The sequence below is a fragment of the Microtus pennsylvanicus genome, chromosome 11, assembly GCF_037038515.1.
Source record: "Microtus pennsylvanicus isolate mMicPen1 chromosome 11, mMicPen1.hap1, whole genome shotgun sequence".
In the NCBI taxonomy this organism is placed as follows: domain Eukaryota; kingdom Metazoa; phylum Chordata; class Mammalia; order Rodentia; family Cricetidae; genus Microtus; species Microtus pennsylvanicus.
In genome coordinates, this window is record NC_134589.1 from 43,530,509 (window position 1) to 43,553,784 (window position 23,276).

The following is a 23,276-nucleotide window of genomic DNA, read 5'->3' on the forward strand; positions in this document are numbered from 1 at the left end:
CCAGCTTTAAAAATATTTTCCATACAAGAAAGCTGATGAGACCCCTCCTGGGACCCCTCTCACTGAGGTGGGCATTCTTCTGCCCTTTGGGAGTTTGCACCTCTTCTCTGCTAATAAACTTGTGTCCCATCATTGAATAACTGAGTCCCTGAAGGCTGACCAGGAATGCTGCTTGGCTCAGCATTTGGTTTGGGGGAAGGGCCACTAGTGACAGGAACTCAGGTCTGACAAAGCAAGCCAAAGGAGAGAAAATAAAAGCCTATGAAGCAACAAGATATTTTATTACCTGGGTTATAAACTGACCCTGAAGGTTTGCATGCATCACCCTGCAGGGTGATTTGGGTCACACATTAAGGATGCTGGGCTTTTTAGCCTCATAACTTCTGAAGTCTTTGAAGAGAATGACCATCATTTTGAAACATTTGGTTGCGTGAGACTAAAAATAAGTGTCCAACCAGGTGTGGTGGCGCACACCTTTAACCTCAGCATTTGGGAGGCAGAGGCAGGCGGATCTCTGAGTTTGAGGCCTGCCTGCTCTACAGAGTGAGTTCCAGAACAGCCAGAACCACACAATGAAACCCTGTCTCAAAAAACTCCAAATAAATGAATAAATAAATAGTCAACAAAGATCGAATTATGAACAACTTTTAATTTATTTTTTTTAAATATTTATTTATTTGTTATGTATACAATATTCTGTCTGTGTGTATGTCTGCAGGCCAGAAGAAGGCACCAGACCTCATTACAGATGGTTGTGAGCCACCATGTGGTTGCTGGGAATTGAACTCAGGACCTTTGGAAGAGCAGGCAATGCTCTTAACCACTGAGCCATCTCTCCAGCCCCATGAACAACTTTTAAATGTCTTGTTTAGGGACCACTCAGGTCATCACTCATGGACTGATGTGTTCTCATGGGCTTGGTTGGGACGGCACGAGCTGGTCACAACCAGCCGTTTGCCGGGATCAGAGACTGTCACAGGAACATCAGGGCCAGTGCAGAGGCATGTCTACAAGATGAGCTTCCTCCTAGAGCAGTTCCTGCCCGATCTCAGCTGCCGGCTCAGTTAGTGGGGGTACTATCTTCAGTCTGTGAGACCTTCTGAGATCCTCTTACCTTTCCTTTCTTCCCATTCTCCTCCAGGGCCTTTCGGGCTCTGAAGCTCTGCCAGCCCCTACCGTGCCTCGCTTCTCAGAGAAAAGAGCCTGCAGGTCAGAAAGAGGCTTTTGCCTTCCCTCAGGCTGTGATATAGACTCTTGAAAGACTGGCTTGCTCTGATTAAAGATGCATTTTCTCTCTCCACCTAAGTGGAGGGTGTTTTCCACACCGTTTGGCCTTTTCCTTACACACTGGCAGACAGACAAGACCGCACCCCCATCCCCTTCCACTTTTCTAGATCCTTCCTTTTCTCCTCTGGAGAGACTGCCCCTCCCTTCATCAATACTCTTGGGAGCTTTTCGTTTCCTTGGCTCCCTATCAATCAACTGGAGGCAAACCCTGGGTGAGCAACAGCAGTAACCAACAGCTGCTGGGGCAGTGGGAACTTCATTTCGGCTTTGACATTTATAGATGTGGCACAGAATACCAGGAGGGGCTGGAATGAATCAAACAGTCTCTCCGAGGGTCCCCAGGGCTGCTTTAGACTGCTTTAGACTCCCTTCCCATCAGGAGATGGCCATCTTCTCTCTCTCTCTCTCTCTCTCTCTCTCTCTCTCTCTCTCTCTCCCTCCCTCTCTCTCTCTCTCTCTCTGCAGGAGTGTGTGCTGGTGTGGAGCTCAGCAGTGTGCGACAGAGTGAGCCACAGTCTTTGACTTAGCTTCACAGAAGACACCAGGACCCAGTGGCACACTGAGAGAGGCTGGGGAGGAGTCCTGGGTGCTGGCTCCACACTGTACCTATCAGTTTCCTCATCTGTGAATTATGTTTTTAATTTGTTTTGTTTTGAGACAGTGTTTCAACTGTGTAGTTCTGGCTGGCCTGGAACTCAATAGAGAGATGAGGCTGGCCTTGAACTCTTAGAGGCCTATCTGCCTCTGTCTCTAAGCTACAATATATACACATGTTCATATGCATACATACATACATACATACATACATACATGCCTGCCTCCTTAGCTGGGTATGTTGGCACACATAATCCTAGCATCTGGGAATCTGAGACAGGAGAATCACTTCAAGTTTAAGGCCAGTCTGGACAACATAATAAAACCCTGTCCAATGAGAAAAGTGGGGGCGGGGTAGGGGAAGGGTGTGCAGGAGGAGTAGCTCAGCAGTTGAGAGCACTTACTGTCCAGAGTTCAGTTCCCAGCACCCATGTTGGTGACTTATTAACTCCAGCTCCAAGGGATCTCTTACCTTCTGGCCTCTGAAGGTACACACACACATGCAGCATACACACACACACACATACACACACACACACACATAAAAATAAGTAGAAAGGGAGGAAGGGAGGAAGGAAGGGAAGGAGGGAAGGAAAGGAGAAAGGAAGAACCTGCCAGTTGGCTTTACAGGGCTGTTGCTGGTGACGGGCTGAGACACCTAGGAAGTGACCACTCTGAAACCTGCAGCAAGCATCTTTGAAGGAGTCACGATGAGGACAAGCCTTCTGAGGTGTCCACAAGCAGCTTTAAACTTTTCTTATGACATTTTTATTTGTGTGCATGGGGTGCAGGGAACAGGGATACTTGACACTGTTGTGTCAGAGAACAACTTTCAGGAGTTGATTTCTCTCTTTTCATCTTGTGGGTCCAGGGGCTCGAACTTGGGTCTTCAGGCTTGGCAGCAAGCCCCTTTGCCCACTGAGCCATCCCCCTGACTTTCTGAGGCAGCTCCCTATAGACCTTTCCTAGCCTATTCCAGGAACCTCTACTTTCTTCTTTCCTTTGAGAATTCTGGGCAAGATGCCCTGAGATTCTGTTCCAAACACAGCTGGAATCATCCCAATGTCTTTTCTAAACCTTTCTTTCTCTTGCCCCCCTAAACAGCGAGCAAATATAGGTGGACAAATGTTCAAAGGAGAGACTGCCAGGGAGTGGGGGCAGGGTATAGAGGGAAGGCCGCAGGGAGACCGGGAGGCTGAGAGGGGCTGCCAGCCACTATGAGGCAGGAAGCTGGTAGCAGCTGGTTACAACTCACCATGCCACTGAGAACCCAGCAGGCTCCTTTTAAGGTTCTGTCGAGAACCCTGCTAGTGAGATGAAGCTCAGCATGGGTCCCACAACCTCCTTTTCTTTATATTCTTGGAATTTCCAGGCACTGCTCATGACCTTTCACCTGTTCTCTAGCTTCTCTGTGGATTTGGATTCTATCTAAGCCAAGGGCGGGCCATGGCTGAGCGTGAGGATATAGACAGGATGCTGATGATGCCCAGAGCCTATTCCTGGGTCCCATCAGGACCGCAGTGATCTGCACAGCATTTCTTCCTAAGCCTTTCCTATACATAACAAGATTCCACCCAGCTACACTCCCCAGAGGCAGCTGCTGGCGCTTCTTGTTACAGGAACCAAGAAAACCCTGATTTTCTTTAAACATTTGCTCAACACTTTCTTTATTGAGGTTAGGTTCTGCACGGGGGGGTGGGGGGCGACAATGAATGCTAGACTGTGGTTCTCAGGTGTTCTGTACCATTTGGGATGGTGGGCCATTATGCACCCCATTCTTCAAAACATGCGCAGGAAGCAGGACCCTGTCTCAGCTAAAGACAATTAACCTTGGGGTCACAGCCTACACCTGCTCCTAATCTACGTTGGCCTTCTTTTAAACAAACACAGTGGTTTCCTAAAGGCAATCTCTTCAGCCATATTCCTCCTGCACTTATTTCAGTTCAGGACGGTGCCTCAATGTCCATGCATACTGGTCCCCAGCGGAAGCCTGGCTGTCCCCAGCAGAAGCCTAGCTGTCCCCAGCGGAAGCCTGGCTGTCCCCAGCAGAAGCCTAGCCACCTCACACGAAGTCAGCGCTCCCGTTGGCTGTTATGATGAGATTGCCACTTTTGCTGCCCAAGGAGGAAGGTGGTCATTTTTGCTGATAATTGTCATTGTTCTTCTCCACCACTGATATCTAGGAAGGAAGGGGACTGGGTAACGTGAGCGCGGTATAAACAGAGGACATCCTGGAGAGTTTATGCATCTGTAGTTCAGTGATTGAACAAGAACCAAGTCTGGAAGCCTGGGCATGGTAAGCCAGGTTATTTAGGCCAACCACGCCAGTAAACAATGGAAAATTCTAGATAACAAGGACACCTTTAAAGCCTTGAACAGTCCAGCCTGGTCTACAAGAGCTAGTTCCAGGACAGGCTCCAAAACCACAGAGAAACCCTGTCTCAAAAAAACCAAAAAAAAAAAAAAAAAGCCTTGAACAGTTAATGGCATAGCAAGATGTTAACAGGCTAAACCGGACAGTGGTGATGGCGCAGGCCTTTAATCCCAGCACTTGGGAGGTAGAGGCAGGTGGATCTCTGTGAGTTCTCAAGGCCAGCCTGGTCTACAGAGCTAGTTCCAGGACAGCCAAGGCTACACAAAGAAACCCTTTCTTGAAAAAACAAAAAACCAAAACAACAACAGCAGCAGAAAACCCACCTCATTTTTAGTATAGTTGGTTATCCCAGTAAACTCTGAGAATGCCCCGACCCTCAGTGCATAGGGTTCAAACAGGATTTTGTTCTTGCTAGTCAAGGGTTCTTTTGTTCAGCTATATTCCCAGCCCTTAGTTCTTGGAGACTGGGTTTTTCTATGTATCTCAGGCTGGACTTGAAGTGACAATTCCTGCCTCAGCCTCCCACTACAGACATTGTGCCTCCAGGGTCAATAAGAGTCTTTTATACTCCCCACCCCTCGATAACAGGGTCTTTGTGAAGCTCAGGCTAACTTCAAACATGCTATATAGCTGAGGATGGCTTGGACTTTCTGATCCTTCTGCCTTAGCTTCTCGAGTGCTTGGATTACAGGTGTGTGCCACTATGCCAGGCTCAAGAGAGTCCTTTTATAGTTGTGTCCCAACTCTGTCAGACGGAAAGATGATTTAATATTTCCGCAGAGCCGTCAGTCCTAATTCCCAGGACTTTCATTTATCTCCCGTCCCTGGAATCAGCCTAGAGATTTCACTGCTGTAGAGTCAACTCTGATAGCTGCCTTTTAATAAATACAAAATCAGAGGGACATCAGGAAGCGAGATCCAGGGCCTCTGTATGCACCAACTCAAGGAGGAGTCGACCCTGGGCAGCTCAGGGAGGCAGCCCTTCCTTGTTGAGCACCCAGTACCAGAACAGAGACTCCTGGGAATCCAGGGTGTCTGTTATAACTAGAGCACCCTATCACCCATCACAAGCATGCATGGGTGCTGTTTCTGTGCCAAATGCCTCCTTCATACCATGTATACTACACAGCCATCACACAAATGTGCCGGCTCTTTATGATTGATGTGGATCGCCAAAATAAAGGAAATGAAACTGCCAGGGTGTTATATAGGAACACACACACACACACACACACACACACACACGGAGTACATACTGTATAAGCATGTTTGTATACTCACAGAACATCTCTGAAAGGACACAAAAGACAATAGCAACAGTGTTGCATCTGATAGGCAAACTGAGCTCTGGGAATAGGTGGCAAAGGAGCTTCTTTCCACCGAGTCCTCTTTTGTACATTTTACTGTTGTTCCATGTGTATGTATTACTTGTGAAAAATGACAATAGAAAGAAGACTCCCTCCTTTTAAGAGGCGTAGGGGGAAGGCAGACATGCAAACAATTACAGCACAATGTGCGTATTGTTAGCATGGACTCTGCAGGCTAGGGAGACAGTGTAGGAAAGACTGCATCTGCTTGGGGGTGCCTGGGGGTGCCTGGGAGTTTGAAATAATCAGGTGAGAGCTGGAACCTCTCTCCACTCAGCGTGGCTAGGGTGCCAAGAGCACAGAGAGAAAGGATCAGAGGTGGAGCTGCGGGAGCCAGCAGAGGTCAGAGCGAAAGCCACCTCGTGTGCCGAGCTAAGGAGTTCAGATTTTTATCCTAGCAGGAAAGGGCAGCTATGAAGAAAAATTTAACGGGGGCGGGGAGGTAACCTGTACAGATTTGCCATTTAAAGAGATGGGTAGATGATCAGACCTAAGGGGAGCAGAACTGGGGGGTCTGGGCAGCGATCAACCTGAGATAGGACAGCCGGCGGGTGGGTCGGCGAAGTGCATGGAAAGCGCTCACAAAGCCTGTTCTTTGCGTTCCCACATTCGGCGTCCTCTGAGCAATCAGGGCCCCAGGCACCCCAGCAGCGGGCAGGATCTGCCCTCAGGGTAGGACTCATCCCTGCCTGCCTGCCTCCTGGCCCTAGGTTTCAGCTCCTTGGCAAAGTGGGGCAGGGAAGAAAAAAGCAGAAGGCTCTCCGTTCCCTCCTAGTTCTCTCGTATTTATTCCACGCTCTCTCTCCATTCGGGTCCTCTCATTATTTCTGAGCTGTACAGCTTGCTGCTTGCCTGACTCGCTTCTTCCACCCCTGTCTGCAAAGTGTCAATCAAGCTATCGGATGAGCAGTTCAGCCTTACACCCTCGGCGCCTGTGCCCCAGGACACGAGCCGCGACTGCTGACACACACAAGCAGCAAGGTGTAGGGCTGCTGGCTCGCCCTTTAATAGTCCTCCGATCCAGAATAGGGTGTTAAAATGGAATTTGAGGGGATCGCTTCTCTCTGCCTGCTTCTGTCAGGACATTTGCAAGGACGGGCAATCCTCTGTGAGAGAGGGGAAGCCTTTAGAAGCAGATTTGCTTTTCATTTCAAGGTTGGGCCGTGGCCAGTGGCGGCTTTCGGTGGAGCCGCTGTTTGAAATTCTTAACTAGAAGCAGAATGCTTGAGTCCAGGAATCCAGGGCAGGCTTGTGAAGTAGGGACGGGGAAATGGGATTGTCATTTTATCTCTGAAGGGATATTATATTAAACGGGAGGTGGCGGGGTGGGGGGAGGATACAGAGTGACTTCCCTGGAGGACTGAACAATGTCGGTAGCTAGAAGAACTGCAATTAGAACAAAGAAAGAACTTCCCAGGCCCTGGAACCAGTGACCAGGGAGATGGGAAGCAGCCGCGTCCCCAAGGGATTTCTCCTTCTTTGACAAACTGTGAATGGAGGCACCATTTTTATAGAATACAGGAACTAATGAGCATTAAGATCAACGACCTCACCCATTTCTTCTTAGATCTTTGATCAGCATGCAGAGATCACGCCTGTGATCAGTGTGTGTCATGTGTTCTGTGTCTCTGTGTCAGTTTCATGTCTGCATTTCTACAAAGCAGGGTCCTCACGCCTGCTAACTGGAATAGCCAGACGGAATTGCAGTGTGTCAACATGTCAGCGTTTGCTTAGCTACTCCCTGTTGCTGAATCATTTCTTTCTTTTTTTTTCTTAAACATTATAAAAGCATAGATATGCATATCTTCATACCAATGCCTTTTTCTCCCCCGGGGGAGTGGTCGTCAAGTAGAACTTCTAGGGCAGAATATTTGAACTATTTCTATCCTATTGTGCATGGCCCCAGAATATTCCACAGGATCAAATCCGAATTGCTACCTGCAACATGGACAACACAATATGGTTGTATCATTTTTATTTTTGTTTATTTAATAGACACATAATAGTACCTTAGAGTTATTTAATTCCCTTCTCTTTGACTGCTGGTGGAACTGGGCACACTTCCATGCAAGGATTTATTGCCTGCTTTTCCTTGCGTGCAAGCTGTTCATCTCTGCTGACATCTTATAAGAAATCCAGGGGCTGATCTTATATATTTCTATCAAGCCCTTACACACGCGGGGTACCATATTTTTCTTGGTTATATCTGCTATTATTTTACTGTAAGGGATCTGTCCAGTGGTGAGGCAGATGCTATCCTGACTTCTGTGGGGTGGGGAGACAGAGTGCCATGACCTTTAGACTCAAGAAGGATTTTTCTTTTTCTTTTCTTCTCTTTGGAGAAAAAAACAATCTAGTCAGATGGCAGTCCCTCCTTGGGCTCCTATGCCCAAGGGAAGGAAGGGCTGGCCAGAAGACAGCTGGTTGCTAAGGCTACTCTGGGTGTTGTCTGTGGCGTAGAAGTGTTGCTGGGGGCCTCAGTCAGCCGCTGTGCTGAGCTGAAGCAACTCCCTGCGGTCATATGTGCACACCACATCACTCTCTTTCTTGTGTGGCCATCAGAAAAACGGCAAAACACTATGATTGGAAACTTGACTCTAAACTCCGGTGGATTGTTTGACTCTAAACTCCGGTGGATTGTCACAGTAACACTGTGGTGAAGGGGACATGTCCTGAGGCGGGGCATGGGGCTCAGTTGATAGGGTCTGTGGCTAGTGTACTCGAAGCCCTGGGTTTGATCCTAGCACTTTTTTTTTTTTTGGAGATGGAATTTCTATGTGGAACTGTGGCTGTCCTGGGACTCACTCTATAGACCAGACTGACCTCTAACTCATAGAGATCTGCCTGCCTCTGTCTCCTGAGTGCTAGGATCAAAGGTGTTCACCACCACTGCCCAGCCCTCAGCACCATTTTAAACCAAACATGCTGATAGGATCTATCTATATACTCCCAGGAGGCAAACAGAGGCAGAAGAACCAAAAGTTCAAGGCCACCAGCTGCTGCAAAGCAAGTTAGAAGGCAGTTAAGTGATGCCTGAGACCCTACACACACAAAAGAAATAGAAATAACAAGAACAAGTGTTTCGGAGCAGACAGGCCTAGGCTCATGTCTCAGCACCTGGGTATACTGGGTATGGGGCTTTGGGTAGATCCTGCCATCTTGGGCTGTGTAGTGGTATTTGAGTTATGACTATATAAACAATCATTCTCAAAAGTTAGTGTCTTAAAACCAGCATTTTATTCTACCTCATAAAACCTAGGAATATTGATGCAGCTCAGCTGAATGATGTTGGGTCATGGGTATCTGACTGGGTCACTCTAGCATTCAATTGGCCTAGGCATGAGGTCCAAGATGGCTTCTCTCTCACGTGTGGCTCTCTGTGTCAGACTGGGCCTTCTTCATCTGCCGTCTCCATGGCTGAACTTCTTTTTTTTTTTTTTTTTTTTTTTTTTTTTATTTTCGAGACAGGGTTTCTCTGTAGCTTTGGTGCCTGTCCTGGAACTAGCTCTGTAGACCAGGCTGGCCTCGAACTCACAGAGATCCGCCTGCCTCTGCCTCCCGAGTGCTGGGATTAAAGGCGTGCGCCACCACCGCCTGGCCTCATGGCTGAACTTCTAACACCGCAGTTCAGGGTCTAAGAATGCGTTCTCCAAGGCAAGAGGAGGACGTTGTTCGAAGGCTTAGGCCAGAAAGAGTGTGGCGGTCACCACGTTCTATCGGGAAAGTGTTGGGGGGAAAGACTGTCAAAGAACTTGAGGCTATCTTCAAGCTGCCAAAAATGAGGATAAAAATACACAAAAAGATGAGAATTTAATGAGATAATGTATTCAGAGGCAAATTTACCAGGAAGCTAATAAAACCTCAACCATAGGGCTCCCTCATTGAGCGGTCTCTCCTAAGAGAGGGAATTCTGCCATCTAATTTTGCATGACTAATTTTTTTCTTTCTTTTTTTTTTCTCTTTTATTTTTAGTGCTGGGGATTGAACCTGAGACCTTAAGCATGCTAAACACAGTACTTTCCGTTGAGCTATGCCTCCAGTCCCCTCTCCTTTTATCTTAAAATGGACCTCCAAATTGTGTAAGAATCAGGACCTGCCAACCCTGGCTCTGTCCCCAGTGCCTTTAACAATACCCATTGAGCCTGCTGCCTGGCACAGAAGGCTTCACTACACATGGCCCCTATGTGTGCTGGGCTGGCACCTGGTTCCCTGTGTGCCTGAGGACAAGGTTCCTCCTCACTGTCCTATCCCGCTCCCACCCCCCACCCCACCCCCAGGATCATTTATTCTCTGTTTTCAACATGAAAGTAGAACACACTGAGAATGATTTCATAATCACAAAACTGCCCTCCCAATTGGCCTCTGCATCTACCCCCTGACCTCACCACCCACCAGGGAGGAGGGCCAGACCCTGGGCATTCTGCCAAGTTCTTCGCTGGCCCTGTAGATCTCTAGAGGGAATCAAGCTGCAGAGGGGGAAGCCAGCAGGGGGAGGCAGCATTCCTGGTGCCCGGCTTGGTCTAGGAGGCATTGAAATTCCAGGGCCGAAGTCCTGAGACAAAGATCATAATGAGACAGGAAGGTGGCATAGGAAGGAGCCCATTTGCATGACAATAATTGAGCCAAGAATAGCAAGTTAGAGGGATGCAAGGGGTGAGGCTGGCAGCTGAGCTGGGCTAAACCTCACAAATCAGTCTACCCAGCTCTGCTCCGCAGGGGAGGCAGAGGCTGAGCCCTGTGCCAGGCTTTTGGAAGGGAAGGAAAGACAAGGACACGGTCACCAGGGGATTGTGGGAACTCTGGCCAAACTGAACTTTGCCTTCCTTCTCCTCTAGCCAGGAGGCCGTCTTTGTTTGCTTTCTCCTTCATGCATTTGTAGCTGAAGGACTAAACGGACATCATGGCTGCTCAGAAAGATCTCTGGGATGCTATTGTGATTGGGGCAGGCATCCAGGGCAGCTTCACTGCATACCACCTGGCCAAACACTCGAAGAGGGTCCTCCTGCTGGAGCAGGTACGCTGTCTCTTCTGCTGTACAAGACTGTCTTTTCCTTTTCCCTCACCTAGGGAGAGCTTTTCAGAACTTGCAGGCTATGGGTGAAGTCAAAGGCTGAACGCACGGATTCTGTGCACTTCCTAGTTTAGCTACTTTGCGTGAATCTTGACAATTGAAAGGAAAGTCCCACCGTCGTCCATATGGAGTTTCTTGGTATATTCTTTTTACTGCCTCTCAATTCCTGCCCTGGATCAAGCAAGAAGTGTCTCATCTCTCTTCTTTCTTGCTACCCTGTCTTTTCTGTGCCCAAACTGTTGATCCAACCCAGAAAAAGAATCAGTTCTGCTCTGAGTAACCTTAAATAAAGATGGTTTTGCCTAGAAGCAAAGCCTGGTTTAGGTCCAGCTTCGGAGGAAAGGTTTCTTCCTGCATTTTCCCTGCTTCTCCTTCCAGAACCTAGCGGGAGCCTCTGTTGAGTCCACTGCCTTTGGGGAATAGCAGCCTCTTTGCTTGACACACAGGAACTAAGACTCGGGTCTTCTTTTCCTCAAAGGAAAGGTGGTCACATGACTACTGCAAATGAGGGTGGCAGTGGGAATCTGCAGGACCCCCTCGGGGGCAGGGCCTACATCGTCCATCACTTGGGGTTTTCTACTTCCGTGGCTTCTCCCTTTCCATTCCGCCTGCAGCTCTCCAAGCTGGTTACCACTTACTCTTCCTGAAATGGCTAGAAATTGCCTTCAATTTCTCTATCCGTTTCCCCAGAGCCCAAGGGATTCCTATCACATCCCTCAAGAAGCTCCCCATTTTCTTCACACACACCCGCATCCTGAGCACCAATCCCAAGGTAGTTAGTTATTCCGAGTAACGGGAAGACTCCGTGAGATGGCATTTTCTTCTGATCCATAAAATCAAGGGGCTAGAGAGGCATGATCTGGAAGATTCTTTCTAATTCTGCTCTCCTAGGAGTCTAACTGGGGTGGAGCACAATGGAAGATTGCTAACAAAGGGGCTAGCGCTAGCGGCTGTGAGAGTCACTTCTTAAAGGGAGAGCTCACTCAGGGCTTCTGAGACGCTGCTGGCCCGATTGCCGGGCCAGTCAGTGGGCTGCAAGGAGACACTGGAAGGATTGTATAAAAACATATGAAAATAGCTAGGCCTGGTGATGGGGGACTCAGATCCCAGGTACTCAGGAAGCTGATGCAGGAGGATTGCAAGTTTAAAGCCTGCCTATGCCATATAACAAGACCGTGTCTCAAAATAAAAAGCAAAAAGAGAGCTAGGCCTCAGTTGCACAGCACTTGCCTAGTGTGGGCAAGGCCAGAGGTTCAACCCCCAGAATCTGAAAAAGAGAAACATTTGAAAGATGAGCTGGCTCCCAAAGGGCAAAGGGAGGATTGAACAAAGGGCAGTGGCTTCTCTTGTCTCTCACCTCCTGCTTCTAGTTCTTTCTTCCGCATTCCCGTGGAAGCTCACACGGACAGAGCCGCATAATCAGAAAGGCTTACCCGGAGGACTTCTACGTGAGGATGATGGATGAATGCTACCAGACGTGGGCCCAGCTGGAGCGCGAGGCGGGAACCCAACTGCACAGGTGGGCAAGGGAGGAAGACCTCGAATGTCGGGGATCTACCCCTCCAGACGCTTTGGATATTTAACGCTGGAAGGTGTGATTTAGAAGTGCACCTGGAAGGACACATGTCTAGGGGGAGGTGCCAGTCCTAAGAAAGCCTCCTGCTCACTACCACTGTCTCTCCACCAGCCCTACTGGTCCCCTACCAGCCCTGAGTTCCAGGCCTGCCCTCCGTCAGTCTCTGTGTCCAAGGCTGGTACAGATTGTGTTCTGAAAACCCAAGGAACCACTGTGGGCAGATAGCTAGAGCAGGGCAGGCCTGCATGGAGCCTTCTGGTGGAGTCAAAATGAAAGAAGCAGTATATATATCCTGTCCTGGAACTCGCTCTGTAGACCAGGCTGGCCTCGAACTCACAGAGACCCGAGTGCTGGGACTAAAGGTGTGTGCCACCACAGCCCGGCTGCATTATTACTCATGTCCTAACTTTAAACAATTACTTATGCATACTTTATGTGTATGAATGTTTGTCTACGTATATGTAGATGCAACAACATGTGTGCCTTGTGCCTGGTACCCAAGGAAGTCAATAGAGGGTGTCAGACCTTGGGGCTGGAGTTACAAACACGGCGAGCTGCCGTGTGAGTGCCAGGAATCGATCCTGGATCCTCTGCAAGAGCAGCAAGTACTCTTAACCATCGTGCCATCTCGCCTACCCCCTAGTATCCTATCTTTTTATACTGAGTCCTCACCCCCATAACAACCCACAAATGCATTTTATTGATACATTATCTCCTGGGAACAAAATGAGAGTGTTCCACGGACCAGACAGTTTGCCAGGATGTGACCCCGTAGCAGTGCCCTGTTGGCCTGTGGTTCTCTCCAAACTTGAGGGCTCACTGACCCTTCAGACACCCCCAAGGAAGGAAGCAGAAACCACTCCTGCACCTACTCTTTCCTCTGAACTCTTAGCTGAACTCCCTTTACATAACCCTGACTCTACCCTACAGGGTGGCAGTTATTTTAATGGCTGTGAACCAAGAGGTTACTGTTCTGTTACGAAAACACCATTAACTTAAGAACAAAGTGAAATCCATTATGCAAATACAACCAGGGCAACTAATTAAGGATTTATTCAGAGACAGAGAATATACCCAGCACCCAAATAAAGGAGAATGTCTTTCTGAGGAGTGGCCTGGCAAAGGGACCCTTCTCGGGCAGTTGGCTGGGACTACTACTGACCATGTTGAGGTAGGAGACATGCCTGAGGCCTTGGAGGGCACAAGTCTGCCCAGCCAATGTTGAAGGATGAGGCAGTCATGAGATGTCTGGAGTCACAATTTGAGTCTGACTTCCTGCCTCAACTCCTACCAGCTACATGGTGATGGTGATGGTGATGGTGATGGTGTGTGTGTGTGTGTGTGTGTGTGTGTGTGTTTGTGTCTGTGCCTCTCTCATAGGGAACTGTGAAGGTGAAATGAGACCCTGGAGGTCTTTCCCCCTATTCTCGCCAGCTGCATCCTGGATCTGTGGCCTAAACAGGAAACAAAAGAGATGCAGCAGAGACTGGGGGTATAGCTCAGTTGGTAGAGTGCTTGCCTAGCTTGCCCAAGGCCCTGGGTTTGATCCCCAGCAGCCCCATGCTACTGGGCACGGTGGTATAGCCCTTAATCCCTGCCCTCAGAGACAGAGACCAGAGGAATGGTACAGTAGCTAAAAGAGCTGCACAGACTTGAGGACCAGAGTTTGGGAGTCCCTGCATCCTTGTATCCAAGTCTAAAGAGATAAGAAACACTTCTGGTCCCAGGCATTTCAGGAAGGGCCATTCCCTCCACACATACAGCTCTCTTAGTTCATGTCACAACTTTACAAAAGGGAAAAGGGCAGCTACTGAAGGTTAGGGTTCTCTCTCTCTCTCTCTCTCTCTTTCTCTCTCTCTCTCTCTCTCTTTTCCCATTCCATCTCCTCTTCTTTTGTTGTTTCCAAAACAAGATCTCTTTGTGTTACCCAGGCTGGCCTCAAAGCCTTGGGTTCTACTGAAGCATAGGGTGTTAAGGACTGCAGGCGTGTGCCACCATTGGCCATGTAGTTGTCATAATATATTACTCTAAATCACTGAATTACTGTGCTCTTGGTTTGTAACAGGGGTCAGCAAACTTCTTCTGTAAGCCACACAGTAAGTATGTTAGGCTTCTCTGGCCATATGGTCTCTCTTGCAAATATTCAAGTCTGCCATTGTAGTGTGAAAGCAGCCAAAGATGCAAATAAATGAACCTGGATGTGTTCCAATAAAACTTTATCTAAAAAAAAATACTTTATTTCAAGATACTGAAATCTGAATTTCATATTATTTCTTTGTGGCTTTTAAGGGTTTATTTTTACATTTTTAAAAGATTTTATTTTTCTTATTTTATGTGTTTGAGTGTCTTGCCTACATATACATGTGTGCAACTCATACATGCCTGCTGCCCTTGGAGGCACCAGAAGAGGGAATTTGACTCTTGGAAATGGATGCTCAGATAGTGGGAGCCACCATGCAGGTACAGGGAACTGAACCCAGATCTTCTGCAGGAGCAACAAGTGCTCCTAACAGCTGAGCCATCTCTCCCACCCTGTTTTTATATCTATGCGTGTTTTGTCTACATATGTGTATGCACCATCCATGTATCTGGTGCCCAGGGAGGCCAGAAGAGGGCATTTTATCCCCAAGACAGATACACTTGTCAGTCATCACGTGGGTGCTGGGAACTGAACCTGGGTCTTCAGCAGGAGCAGCCAGTGCCCTTAGCCACTGAGCCATCTCTCCACATACCCTCCTTTTTGAGACAAGGCTCTATTTTGTAGCTGGCCCCAGACTCACTGAGTAGCCCAGGCTGACTTCAAATGTGAGCTTTCCCTCCCTGCCTTAGTCTCTGGAGTGGTTCTGGGCATGAACACCAGCCTGCTCGTGATTTGTGTGCCTTGAAATGGAATTCTGCTTTACATTTTTAAAAATCAACCACTTAAAAAATAATAAAAATCATCTTAACTTGTGGACTAAATAGACATGAAGCTAGATTTAGTTCAAACTGGTTATGTTGCCCATGCCTGTCTCGAAGCACATCCAGGCCTAAAATGCATCTGGGCTGCACCTTTTTTTTTTTTTTTTTGGGTTTTTGTTTTTTGAGACAGAGTTTCTCCGTGGGAATGGAGCCTGACCTGGACCTTGTTTTGTAGACCAGGCTGGCCTTGAACTCACAGAGATCCACCTGCCTCTGCCTCCTGAGTGCTGGGATTAAAGACGTGCGCCACCACCCCTGCATCTGTGCACTTTAAAGGGAACACGGTTGCCTGTATGTAGACAGCATTCAGATGTCTCTCAGCTCCAATTAAGAATAATGAAGAGTAATGTGAATGTGCTTTTAAAAACCTTCAAAGCACGACAGAGTGCTAAGTATTATTATTGTTGTTGCTATTATTCCATCATTAGCAGATCCTTTCTTATGGCTACCCTAATGTATTCACGAGTAATAGATTTTTTTCCCCTTTTACTGAGTAGGATGCAGTACAGATTCTTCCCACTCTCTGAATGGTATCCGAATATAGTTCTCCACCTTTGGGCTGAATGCCATCCAAATTGCCTTAGCTTTGCTCTTAATTTTGATTTTCTAAATGATTTCATCATCTTTGTCTGTCTTGCTTCTCTCTAGCTCCTTCTAGACACACTGGCATAATACCATAAGATAAATGATAGAAATGAGTATATTTAATGTCATCTGATGATGATTTAAAAAACCACAAAAACCTTTCCGAGCTCGTAGTGGAGGAGGTTGCCCAATTCTTCTTCTGTTCTGCTTCCTGTGACAGCGCATACGAAACACGGGAGGGCTCGGGATATTTGCATATGCTCTGGGAACAGACAATGACATGTGTCGGATCACAAGGCCTGAGTCTTTTGTGATGTGTACAGCCAGGATGCTGGTATCAACGGAGAAGCCCGGCTCTGAGGCTCATCTCTTTCCTGCTCCACCTTCTCCCTTTGAGTCCCACTCTCCAGCTCCTGACCCTGGCTGCCCCTGCTTCACTGACAATCTCAGACAAGATCACAGCCGTAGGCAGTACAGCTGCTGGCAGAACCTGGTGGCCCCCTCCGCAGCTGCTGCTTCCTGTGCCTGCGAAGTGTCTGGCTTGTCAGCCACATCCCCTCCCTGGAGCAATCTTTGTTAACCAATTCCACTTCGGCCCACTGAGCAGAAGATGAAATACAGTGAGCTGTTCCCAAACCAACAAAGACAGCAGCCATTACTAAGTCCCTTCCCCAAGGTGATGATGAGAGCTGGTTCACCTGGCACTTTGAACTAGAGCAAAGAGAAAGGCAGCCAAAGCCCTTGATGGGAAATGGAAGATTCAGGGAGAGCTGTCTGCCCCTCCCAGCGCCTCCCTGCTCTCTCCTCCCTCCTGACCCCTTGCCCTATTTTTTTTGTTTGTTTGTTTGTTTTTGTTTTTCGAGACAGGGTTTCTCTGTAGCTTTGGTGCCTGTCCCGGAACTAGCTCTTGTAGACCAGGCTGGCCTCAAACTCCCAGAGATCCGCCTGCCTCTGCCTCCCGAGTGCTGGGATTAAAGGCGTGCGCCACCACCGCCCTGCTCCCTTGCCCTATTTTATTGGCCATTCATTGATCACTAGGTCCCCATCATATGTGGGCCACAGAGGTATCAACTTGGCCCTCCAGAGGGCTCTTCAATGGCCTCTTCTCGGTGCTGGGGCAAAGTGGGGGATATGGAAGGTATCGTTCATACCAAGGGCTCCGGAGTCAGGTGATGGGCATTCTGGGATATGGGCTGCAAACTTGCTAGGGTTCCCTGGTAACCCTAGGATTTTAGACCCTTTTTTCTAGACTAGCCTTAACCATTCATTTCTTAGTCCCAACCCCGTTTATGTGAAGGCCTTTGTCCCTTTCATTTTTCTTCTCCAACTTTGTAGCTTGTGTCTGAGAAAAAGAGAGAGAGAAAGAGAGGGGGGAAGGGGAGTCCCCAAGCACAGGTGTAAGAAATTGATGCAGAATGGGTAGACTATTTATTGGGATCTAGGAAAAGCCATTAAGGAAATCAGCACTTAAATGATTTTCAATCTGCCTGTGGAGTCATCTGTCTTCATACTTGAGGAAAGGCCCAGTCTCCGATCCTGGTTTTGATTGACTGATTTCCAATGCGCTGAGTATTTCCCATAGGAGCCTCTCACCTGTCTCCCATAATGACAGGCCTTAGCATTTCCAGGCAGTGTTTTACATTTATTTCTGATTTGCTCATAATGGTCAAAAATCTCTCTCCAATCCAAGGCATTTCTCCAACAGTGCACGGTTTCCCTCAGGCCAAATAGCTCAGCTGTGATCCACGGAAAATGAGAATTTCCCAAACACATCTTCAGACTTGGGGAGGGTCTAGCATCACAGATTCAGATGGAAAATTTCCCACTGTTAGATCAATATCTGGGCTAAGAAATAAATGCCACAGGGGCAGAGAGCTGGAGCAAAATGATTACAATCGGCACAATTACATCCACCGCAGAATCAGCTCACTGATTACTCCCGGGGTTGGGGAGCTCTGGCTTCATCCACCAGAGGACGACTTGGGAATTAGAACATCACTCAGCATTTCATAAGTCGACAGATATGCCCGTTGTCTTGGCACAAGTTCCTTTTCCCCATACAACATGTCTCTGTAAATGGAGTTCTGGTTCAAGGAAAAAAGGAAGGTAGGAAGAAAGGCAAGATGGCAGAAAGGAAGAGAACAGGAGAGACCAAGGCTGCCATATTGCAGGCAGGGTTAAAGAGTCACTCTGTGGGGTTTCTGGACCAGAGAGCAGACATTATATCTGTGTAGGTGAGCTGCAAGTGGCATCTTTCCCACAAGTCTACTCGCCTGGAGTCTGTTAGATAAAAAGGTTCGAGAACACCTGGCTAGGCCTAGAGGTACATGCTTGAAGTTCAACATGTGGAAGACATGGCAGAAAGAACTCGAGGCTGAGACTAGACTAGGATACACAGTAAGTCCTTTTCTCAAACAAACCAAAACACACATCTGAGACAGGGGGTGTGGCTTGGTGAGGTATTTCCCCAGTGTGCTGGAATCCCTGAGTTCCATCGCCAGCATCGTAACCTAACTACAAGACACAGGGTACTTTTATTTTTTGGAGATGTTGGGATGGGACCCAGGGACTTGTGAATGCTTGGCAAATACTCCCCACTAAGCCACACCCCCATCCTCACTCCCAGCCTTTGGGGTGGCTTCTTAATTATCTTGTTGACCAATATGTTGACTAGGCAAGTTTTCATAACCTAAGAATTAATCTGAAGTTCGTTTGGGAGGCTATGGAAAAGAGACTGGCTTCTGGCTGGGGATTCTGTCTCATCCTGCCTAAGCTGAGTTTTGAAGAAACGGAGTCGGCGTAGCTATCTCACCCCGAATGCTGGGTAGGCGGGGGCCATGGCGAATGGATTGGGCGCGCTGCGCGGCTCTGTGTACTGACACCGGCCCCCAGGCCCACTGCATCCCTACCCCCTCCCAGTCTCTGCTTTAATCCCCACAACCAGATAATGTGGGATTTGGAAGCATGTAATATCCATGAGACTCCATTATAGGCTATTACGAGCTTTATAGGCAGTACCTGGGGGATGTGGCTGGCTGCCGCTGTGCTGTGGGGTTGCTGAAGCCGAGAGGGAACATTGGAGCAGTCCCGAGGGGCAGAGGCACCTTTCCATTGTTTAGATAGCTCCCCCACCAAAAGGACTTCTGGTTTCTTGTGGCAGAGAGTCAGGAAGCATCAAAGGGAACTGACTGTCTCCTTCACAGAGTGAGAAGGGCAGGAGAAGCCTGTCGAGAGATTCAAAACCAGAGAGTCTCTGAGATTGCTGTTGGCGAAAGAGCCGCAGGTCTGGGGTGATCTTCTGGGGCGCTGCAGGCTTGGCAACCCTTGAATGTTGAGGGCAACCCCAGCCATCACGCAGCCACAAAACAGCCAGTACCGCTTCCGTTCAATGTCCTGGATTTCAAAGGAGGAGTTTGGGACTTGGAGTAGTGAGTCACTGGTCAAGGTCACATCAAGGTGACACCTGGATTAGAAGCAGAACCAGACCTCCTTAAACCACAGACAGAGAAGGAACAATGAAGCCCACAAATGCAGAAGGACAAAGCAGTACATGCTAAGAACACAGACCAGGGTGAGGGTGGGGTGGGAGGGGGAGCTAGAGAGATGGTTGGGTTCCAAAGGACCTGAGTTCTGTCCCAGCACCATGTCGGGAAGTTTCGCAGTTGCCTGGAACCCCAGCTCCTGGGGGGCTCAGACACCTCTAACATCTGTGGGCCCTTATACTCACGTGCATGCATACCTACAAAATTTTAAAAATTCATAATAAAATAAACCTTTGAAAAATAAAGAAAGGGGGAAGGGAAGAAAAAATGGGAAAGGAAAGGGCAATGGATAGCTCCGCAAAGAGGAAACAGGAGGGAGGGCAAGAAACTGCATTTGAGTGGACACCCGCTAGTTCATTTGGCATTTCCGAGGGGTTGTAAAGATCATGGGAACTTTGGACCTCTGCTGTCAAGAGCAGAAGAGAGGGACAAGCGAACCAACAGTGAGTGTCAGAGAGGACTTGGGAACGGTCGGGAAACAGCTGCAGAGTCTAGATGCTTCTCCTGTGCTCCGAATGTCAGCCAAGCTGTGATGATGTAGACACGGGTACCTTACTGAGGAATGAGGATAGGTAACCAGGGCCATGACAAATCCCTTCACCCAGCTGACCTTTTCTTTTCGAAACAGGCAGACTGAGCTCTTGTTGCTGGGAATGAAGGAGAATCCAGAATTGAAAACAATCCAGGCCACTCTGTCCAGGCAGGGGATCGAGCATGAGTGTCTTTCATCAGCGGATTTAAAGCAACGTTTCCCAAACATTCGGTTCACCGGGGGAGAAGTGGGGCTCTTGGACAAGACTGGAGGTGTTCTCTATGCAGACAAGGCCCTCAGAGCCCTCCAGGTAAGGCTGTGCAGTCCCAGGGGCGATACAGGTCCCTTCTCTGGGCATCCTGGCCCCCACAGGCAGCCCCTGGTGAAGTCAATATGAAGGTTTTGCCTTGTTCGCTTTGGTCCTAAGGCAGGGCTCTCTCTCTCCCCCTCTCATCAGGGTTTCTCTGTATAACCACCCTGACTGCTGGAACTCACTCTGTAGACCAGGCTGGCCTCGAACTCACAGAGATCCGCCTGCCTCTGCCTCCCTAGCGCTGGGATTAAAGATGCGCGCCACCACCATCCATCCTAAGATTCTGAAATCTTGTCCACCCTAAGTAGGGGACTCTTGGTCTCCCAGGGTGAATCACATACACAACTAATTAATTCGTCTTTCACGGGCCTGCCCTTTCAGCATGTAATTCGCCAGCTCGGAGGCACGGTGTGTGACGGAGAGAAGGTGGTAGAGATAACACCTGGTCTACCTGTCACAGTGAAAACCGCCTTGAGGAGCTATCAAGCCAACACCTTGGTCATCACTGCTGGTCCCTGGACCAACCGAGTTCTCCGTCCCCTGGGAATTGAGTTGCCTCTCCAGGTAGGACAAACTGGAGGCCTGAGAGTCATAGCTAAGAAAAGAAACCTTGGAGCCAGCCAGACTTGACTTAGCCTTGGACCTTCTACTTCCTAGCAGTCATCACTGGGCAAGTTTGCTGAGTTCTTTAAGCGTCAGGTTTACCAGCATGGGAAATAACAGCTACCTCAAAAGGTTATTGTCAACTGATTTATCTGGCGTGTCTAGAGCCTCCAGGAGATGGCCAGACTTAGAGTAAACACTCCTGAAAAGATGGTTAAGGAGGGCCGGGGTGCTGCTGCGGAAGAAAAGTAAGAACAGGGACAAGATGGATTTAGAGACCTCTGTACAACAGCGTATAGATCATAAGTCCATGACACCAGAATTAGGACAAGCAGGTTGGATGGGAAAGGGCCAAAGGACCCTACCAGAGTCTGCTGTTGTAATCGGTAGAGCTTCATGGTTTCCCTCTTCATCTCCTACACCAAGACCCTTAGGATCAATGTGTATTACTGGCGAGAGAAGGTCCCTGGGAGCTACAGTGTATCACAGGCTTTCCCATGTATTCTGAGTCTGGGCCAGGCTCCCCACCACATCTATGGACTTCCAGCATCAGAGTACCCAGGGCTGATGAAGGTAAGCAAAAAGGCTAAGAAGGCCACTGTGCTACTGGGTGCCTATGCAGTTCTGGGCATTCATATTTAATTCATATTCTAACATACCTCTTTAGGACCCTCCTGGTGTCTGCTTCACTAATGGTCATTCACAGCATAATATCATAATCCTATCCCCACCCTGAGGTCTAGGGTGCCTGCCTTGTCCATATAAATAAAAGACGGGGCTGGGGATGAGCACTAGGCAACTCCAGGTGCTAACACATAGCACCTGCCAGGTCTGGGGACCGGGGTAATGGGTGGAGTCACCCTGCGTCCAAACACATCCCTCACTGGCTGCTACGTTTAGAAGGTCAGCTTGCAGACCATGCTATTCTAATGGGGTTGTAGATCGGCTATCACCATGGTGACAGTGTGGACCCAGAGGAGCGGGACTGCCCCACAACCTCAGACATCCAAGACGTTCAGATTCTATGCCACTATGTCAGAGAGCACATGCCAGGCCTCCAGCCCGAGCCAGACATCATGGAGCGCTGTATGTACACGGTAAGCAGGCTGTTCCGAGGTGCAGAGTAGCGGAGGAGAGGGGGCAGACAGACCCTACTCCATCTGACCTCTGACCCAGTATGTGACCTCAAACTAGCCAGCCTATTCCTGTGGATTGGTTCGCCTCGATAAGCGAGGGACCTGTTAGAGATCATTCATATTCCTTTTTATTAGGCGGCGAGGCTCTCGCCTGGCAGTCCCTCCCTGTATTTCCCAGAAGAGCGCTAAAGCAGTTCTTGGCAAGATGTTCCCAGTTGAGCAGGCCTTGGGGACAAAGAGAAGAGACAGATGCTATTGGGCCCGAGGCATCTTGGCTAAAGTTAGTTCACGAAGATGACTACCTCCTGTGTCCATGGCACAGGAGGAGAGGGACAGCTGTTCAGTAAGAACCAGCATGTCTGAGGGGGAATGGGACAAGCAGGGCAGACCTCAGCCCCATCCAGTTCTCTCTTGAAAGAGTCCCAGGCCAGTTCCTGCCAGAGTCTGTAGCTCCTACGCCTCCTGTCCTCAGAGGACACAGGTATGACTTTCTTTCTAGAACACGCCTGATAAGCACTTCATTCTTGATTGTCACCCGAAGTATGGCAACATTGTCATCGGTGCTGGATTCTCTGGTGAGCTTGGGATGGGGAAGTGGGGAGGCTGCAAACAGACCTACTGAAGTACCAGACAAAAGGGGATCGTGCATGCTTAACTGAAGTCTGGACACTGGGTGCATAGGGAGGGCGGGCAGTCCAAAAACGGGGTACTTGTGGCAGGAGACCATTTCTAGCTTTGGGATGAGACTAAGAGGAGAGGTGGCGCTGTCTGGGTGTGGGGGGACCTTCTCTCGAGCCATAGTCTGTACTTGAAGGTACGTGATACATTCTTCTCTCAGGGCACGGATTCAAGTTGGCCCCCGTTGTGGGCAAGATCCTCTATGAGCTAAGCATGAAATTACCACCATCTTATGACCTGGCACCGTTTCGGATAAGCCGCTTCTCTACATTGAGCAAAGCCCAACTTTGACCCCAGCTGACTCTCTCCCGTGGGGGACAGCCCTCATGGGGATGACTTCTGGGAGAAGGAAGTGGCCTTGCCATGTTTCCCTCCCGTCTGCTTCTGTGGACTCTCCTGTAAACACCAAATGATTGACCCTCTTTTCACAGTCATCCTCCTTTCCCATCCTCAGAAAATCAGCCAGAGAGTCACCTCACAGACCAGCAAGGAGCTTAGGAGGGGCCCGAGACAGGCTCAGTACACTAAGGGGCTCCTTAAATTTCTCTTTACTGGGACGTTAGATGAACTTGAGCATGCTCTAATAAATGAATATTTGCCAGAAAGAAAACGTTGCTGAAAAAATAAACTGCATTGCACAATGTCTGAGGAAGCCTT

General features: G+C 48.8%; 1 protein-coding gene across 2 annotated transcripts; it reads left to right on the plus strand.

Moving 5' to 3' along the window:
* The first annotated feature begins 10,323 nt into the window (after positions 1–10,323).
* Pipox (pipecolic acid and sarcosine oxidase) lies at positions 10,324–23,262 on the plus strand. Of its 2 annotated transcripts, XM_075991526.1 has the most exons (8): positions 10,324–10,636; positions 12,064–12,212; positions 19,986–20,199; positions 20,584–20,766; positions 21,232–21,378; positions 21,747–21,902; positions 22,441–22,516; positions 22,780–23,262. In XM_075991526.1, exons 1-8 carry the CDS (start codon positions 10,523–10,525, stop codon positions 22,908–22,910), a joined length of 1,170 nt encoding a protein of 389 aa, XP_075847641.1. In that variant the 5' UTR covers positions 10,324–10,522; the 3' UTR covers positions 22,911–23,262. The 2 variants fall into 2 exon arrangements, with proteins under 2 accessions (XP_075847641.1, XP_075847642.1); XM_075991527.1 differs by lacking the exon at positions 21,747–21,902 and having other exon boundaries at positions 10,467–10,636.
* Positions 23,263–23,276: the final 14 nt, after the last annotated feature.

Coding starts and splice junctions, on each gene's coding strand:
- Pipox (XM_075991526.1), top strand. CDS start 10,523: ATGGCTGCTCAGAAAGATCTCTGGGATGCTATTGTGATTGGGGCAGGC. Junction 10,637..12,063: donor GGGTCCTCCTGCTGGAGCAG/GTACGCTGTCTC, acceptor TCCTGCTTCTAG/TTCTTTCTTCCGCATTCCCG. Junction 20,767..21,231: donor GAATTGAGTTGCCTCTCCAG/GTAGGACAAACT, acceptor TCCTACACCAAG/ACCCTTAGGATCAATGTGTA.